The sequence below is a fragment of the Garra rufa genome, chromosome 8 (genome assembly GCF_049309525.1).
Source record: "Garra rufa chromosome 8, GarRuf1.0, whole genome shotgun sequence".
Taxonomy (NCBI): domain Eukaryota; kingdom Metazoa; phylum Chordata; class Actinopteri; order Cypriniformes; family Cyprinidae; genus Garra; species Garra rufa.
The window spans coordinates 19602532-19608531 of NC_133368.1; the positions used below are offsets into that span (position 1 = coordinate 19602532).

At 45.2% G+C, this 6000-nt stretch overlaps 1 protein-coding gene across 1 annotated transcript; it reads right to left on the bottom strand.

Moving 5' to 3' along the window:
* Positions 1–3240: 3240 nt before the first annotated feature.
* LOC141340108 (E3 SUMO-protein ligase ZBED1-like) lies at positions 3241–5341 on the bottom strand. The gene is made up of 2 exons (XM_073845041.1): positions 3908–5341; positions 3241–3696 (listed from the first exon to the last, which is right to left on the bottom strand). The coding sequence occupies exons 1-2, from the start codon at positions 5339–5341 to the stop codon at positions 3241–3243; spliced, it is 1890 nt and encodes a 629-aa protein (XP_073701142.1).
* Positions 5342–6000: the final 659 nt, after the last annotated feature.

Here is a 6000-nt window from a genome sequence, read left to right on the forward strand (position 1 = left end):
TTTGGCGTAGGCCCCGTTCGTAACTCGCGTTCAGAGGGTACGGAAACAGCGAGTCCCGCCTGAAGCGAAGGCGGGGGCGCCGCTCACCCCCAAAGATAGGTGGACTTAAGGATCCACCGGAACGGGGCCCACCCCCAAAGGACGGTTTTAAAATTACCTAAACGGTCGTGAATCCTGGGGTTCCTGGCTTAGATGGAGAAAGAAAGAGAAACAAATTAGATTTAGCTGAGTGCCATTCATGGTTATCTTAAATGAACCACTAGCTGTTTTTTTTTTTTTTTTTTTTTTTATCTATCGTGAAAATGAACATATGCTCCTGGTATCCTTGATTGCGACGTGAAACAGGGCCGTCCTTTGATAGAACACGTGGCCCACAGGCCATCTTTTGATAGAACGCTTGGGCCACAGGCCATCTTTTGATAGAACACATGGGCCACAGGCCATCTTTTGATAGAACGCATGGGCCACAGGCCATCTTTTGATAGAACGCATGGGCCACAGGCCATCTTTTGATAGAACGCATGGGCCACAGGCCATCTTTTGATAGAACGCATGGGCCACAGGCCATCTTTTGATAGAACGCATGGGCCACAGGCCATCTTTTGATAGAACGCATGGGCCACAGGCCATCTTTTGATAGAACGCATGGGCCACAGGCCATCTTTTGATAGAACGCATGGGCCACAGTAGGGGTGTGTATTGGCAAGAATCTGGCGATGCGATACGTATCACGATACAGTGGCAACGATACGATATATTCATGGTTATCTTAAATGAACCACTAGCTGTTTTTTTTTTTTTTTTTTTTTTTTTTTATCTATCGTGAAAATGAACATATGCTCCTGGTATCCTTGATTGCGACGTGAAACAGGGCCGTCCTTTGATAGAACACGTGGCCCACAGGCCATCTTTTGATAGAACGCTTGGGCCACAGGCCATCTTTTGATAGAACACATGGGCCACAGGCCATCTTTTGATAGAACGCATGGGCCACAGGCCATCTTTTGATAGAACGCATGGGCCACAGGCCATCTTTTGATAGAACGCATGGGCCACAGGCCATCTTTTGATAGAACGCATGGGCCACAGGCCATCTTTTGATAGAACGCATGGGCCACAGGCCATCTTTTGATAGAACGCATGGGCCACAGGCCATCTTTTGATAGAACGCATGGGCCACAGGCCATCTTTTGATAGAACGCATGGGCCACAGGCCATCTTTTGATAGAACGCATGGGCCACAGGCCATCTTTTGATAGAACGCATGGGCCACAGGCCATCTTTTGATAGAACGTATGGGCCACAGGCCATCTTTTGATAGAACGCATGGGCCACAGGCCATCTTTTGATAGAACGCATGGGCCACAGGCCATCTTTTGATAGAACGCATGGGCCACAGGCCATCTTTTGATAGAACGCATGGGCCACAGGCCATCTTTTGATAGAACGCATGGGCCACAGGCCATCTTTTGATAGAACGCTTGGGCCACAGGCCATCTTTTGATAGAACGCTTGGGCCACAGGCCATCTTTTGATAGAACGCATGGGCCACAGGCCATCTTTTGATAGAACGCATGGGCCACAGGCCATCTTTTGATAGAACGCATGGGCCACAGGCCATCTTTTGATAGAACGCATGGGCCACAGGCCATCTTTTGATAGAACGCATGGGCCACAGGCCATCTTTTGATAGAACGCATGGGCCACAGGCCATGTTTTGATAGAACGCATGGGCCACAGGCCATCTTTTGATAGAACGCATGGGCCACAGGCCATCTTTTGATAGAACGCATGGGCCACAGGCCATCTTTTGATAGAACGCATGGGCCACAGGCCATCTTTTGATAGAACGCATGGGCCACAGGCCATCTTTTGATAGAACGCATGGGCCACAGGCCATCTTTTGATAGAACGCATGGGCCACAGGCCATCTTTTGATAGAACGCATGGGCCACACGCCATCTTTTGATAGAACGCATAGGCCACAGGTCATCTTTTGATAGAACGCATGGGCCACAGGCCATCTTTTGATAGAACGCATGGGCCACAGGCCATCTTTTGATAGAACGCATGGGCCACAGGCCATCTTTTGATAGAACGCATGGGCCACAGGCCATCTTTTGATAGAACGCTTGGGCCACAGGCCATCTTTTGATAGAACGCATGGGCCACAGGCCATCTTTTGATAGAACGCATGGGCCACAGGCCATCTTTTGATAGAACGCATGGGCCACAGGCCATCTTTTGATAGAACGCATGGGCCACAGTAGGGGTGTGTATTGGCAAGAATCTGGCGATGCGATACGTATCACGATACAGTGGCAACGATACGATATACTGTATGAACAACAATATATTGAGTTTCTTTTAAAAATTTAATTGTGAGAAAACTCATAGCATAGTAAACACACAATGCTGTTACATGCTTAACATAAGCTTACTGAATTCGAACACAGGGATCTATATTTGTGTTTCACAAGAGAAAAAATACAGGATTTGCTGGATTTTTTGGATAAACAAATGAAAAAAAAAGAAGTTAACAATTTCTTGACTCTGGTAAAAGGTTATCCCTTAACTGTAATAAGCAATAATAATAAGATAAAGTAATAAGGTTCAAATTTCTGAAGTTGAAAAAAAAAAATGCAAAGTCACTGCAACATCAGCTCTTTATGTTGAGGCTGAAGAAATTAATATCTGCCTTTCAGTAAAAGTCACAAATACTTGCAAATACTGTATATGCAGTCCCTGTACAATCTAACATAACAATACTTTTTCCTGCAATATCAACAGTCATTAACATGTACATGCTTAACATGTAGAAAAAATATGTAAACAATGTTACATGAAGGCTGTAGGTATTTTAAGATATCTGCTTAGAGGTTCATAACCAATGAGGAGTTTTTGATTTCAAAGTAACTATCAAAAGAAAATATGGTCTCTATACCTTCAAACGTCACAACACTTTTTCTGGCTGTTACCACAAAGACATTAGCCTATACTCTTTCTATAATCAAATATGGAAGTGCTTGTAGGATTCTTAATATTAACACAAAATGTAAACTCTTATTGACAAAATAAAGTACAAAGCCCTGCAACATCCACTTTTTCAGTGTAATCTCAATAAAGGAATTTACCCATCTGCCTAAATAAATAAAAACTTGCAGGACTCAACTAAATTAAATATGGTAAACAGTCTCAGATACTGGATTTTACATGTTGTTCCAGTTTGTATGTCAGTGCTTATTTTTTAATCTCAAGGTTTTTGTGGAGGAATACAAGCTGGTCCACATGCCCAGCTTTCAGGACGCTTCTCTGTGCATTCACAATGTCTCCTGCGGAAGAGAAAACTCTCTCTGCAGAGACGCTTGTTCCAGGAATACACAGGAAACATTTTGCTACTCTGAATAGCTGAGGGTACTCATGTTCATGGTCCCTCCACCAACTCAGAGGATTTCCTGTGAGGGGCAAAGGGGTTTCATCTTTAAACTTCTTTATCTCAGCGGCAGCATCATCTGCTGATTTTGGTGCTGTATTGTCAGCAGTGGCATACGTTGCACCAAGCAAGTCTGCCAATGCACATGAGGTCCTTGGTCTCTTTAGGGGTGGCACAGGGATGGAAGCAGGGCTGTCCTCAAAAGGTGGGTGATCAGCTTCCTCTGGGACATTCTGCCCTTGTTTGTCGGTGTCCTCTTGCAGCTGAAAAACATAAAATCCAACTAGTATTAATGTCACTGAAAGCCAAAAATTCAAATCCAAGATTCATCCTATTCCACAATTATATTTGTATTTAATACATAATTATCCAAGTGCAACTTAATCATATGTCAAATAAACTTCATTTACTCAGATTTGCACTTAGTTATAACTGCAGTGTATTTTTTTCAACTGTATTAATTTATTTACTTACATTCTGTTGCTTCTTTATCACAGCCACCACAGCGTTGGTCAGTTTGGAGTAGATCTCACTGGCCTCTGCTTCAGACAGGAAGGGCAGGTCCTTAAACCTGGGATCAACAGCTGATGCCATGTACAGTGTCTCCCTCTCACTGTATCTCTTTCCCAGATCTTGTGCTATAGCAGCCTTGATGTCCTTTACAGTCTGTGTGTCATCAGGGTTTTCTTCTGCACCCATTACAAGCTTGGTATGAAGAGGAGCGATGAGGGACAGTGTTGGCATGCTCTCCTCTGACATGACCAGGGTGGCATCCTTCATGGGCTTGAGTGCCCTGAGCACTTCTTCTGCACACGTGATATCAGACTCACTTAATGTGAAGATATCTTTTTCACTCCTCCTGACCTCTGCTGAAAGCAGAGCTGCACAGATGGCTGGTTGCTGTTCTAAAAACCGTTCTATCATCTCGTAAGAGCTGTTCCATCTTGTAATAACGTCTGTGATCAACCTATGACTTGGCAGCTGGAGTAGGCGCTGTTTTTGCTTTAACTGTTCACTGGCTAGTGTGCTGCGCCTAAAAAAGGCTGTTACACGTCTGATCCTGCCGAGAAGTCGCGCCACTGACTGTATTTTCAGTGCTCTCTGTGACGCCAGATTAAGGCTGTGTGCAAAACACTGTATGTGCGTCAAGCCTGCGAGTCTCGCTGCGACAGTCATATTTGATGCATTATCTGTAACAACAACGGGATCTTTTCCATTCAATCCCCATTCAGTCACAGCCTCAGTCAGTAACGCTGCTATGTGTTCCCCCGTGTGACTGTCACGCATAGCTCGGGTTTGCAATACATGGGATTTGAGGTTCCACTGGTCATCTATGTGATGTGCTGTAAGAGTTACATACGATTCAGTGGCCCTCGAAGTCCAAGCGTCGCATGTCAAAGCGACTCTCTCCGCTGAGCTGAGTGAGTCCAGCACCGTCGCTTTGACTTGTCCGTACAACTTCGGGAGAGCGATGTCCGTGATGTGTTGTCGGGAAGGGATGGTGTAACGGGGCTCCAGTGTTGTCAACATATTACGAAATCCCTCATTCTCCACAACACTCAGAGGGCGCATGTCTTTGCAAATAAAAGAAAGTACTGACTGTGTTATCTTGGTTGTGCGAGTTGAGGTCGCTGGTAGTTTCGAAAAGTTAACTTCTTGAATAGTTCGTTGACCAGGATCCACTCGTTTCTCGTTAGCCTGTAATGCTACATTGTTATGGTGTCTCGCCACATGTGATCGCAAATTTGTAGTATTGCCCGAGTACTTGACTCTGGCGTTGCAGAGTTTACAGATCGCATGGCTCTTGTCGAAGTCGCAACTGCCTTCCTTTGTTTTGAAACCAAAATATGCCCAAACATCCACTTTAAAGGCTGCTGGAGCCGGCTGTATCCGCTCGTCCTCAGTCATCGCCGGTGAACTGTGCTAAATTAGCAGTTAGCATGCAGTTTGGCACAGACTGGCGCTCTCGCGGGATTTCATTATTTCTTTAGCGCGTAGGACATAATGACTGCTGCCCATGCTGCTCACCTAGCGGCCGGAGTTTTAATTGCAACACAAAAATGAACAAACGCCGTGAATATTGCATGTTAATTGTTAATAAAAAAAATCGATACAGTACAGTTGAATATCGATACGGCATCGTAAAAGAAAATATCGCGATATTTAAGTGTATCGATATTTTCTTACACCCCTAGGCCACAGGCCATCTTTTGATAGAACGCATGGGCCACAGGCCATCTTTTGATAGAACGCATGGGCCACAGGCCATCTTTTGATAGAACGCATGGGCCACAGGCCATCTTTTGATAGAACGCATGGGCCACAGGCCATCTTTTGATAGAACGCATGGGCCACAGGCCATCTTTTAATGGGACGCGTGGCCGCTGGCCGTCCTTTGATAGAACGCTTGGGCCACATGCCATCTTTTGATAGAACACATGGGCCACAGGCCATCTTTTAATAGAACGCATGGGCCACAGGCCATCTTTTGATAGAACGCATGGGCCACAGGCCATCTTTTAATGGGACGTGTGGCCGCTGGCCGTCCTTTGATAGAACGCATGATT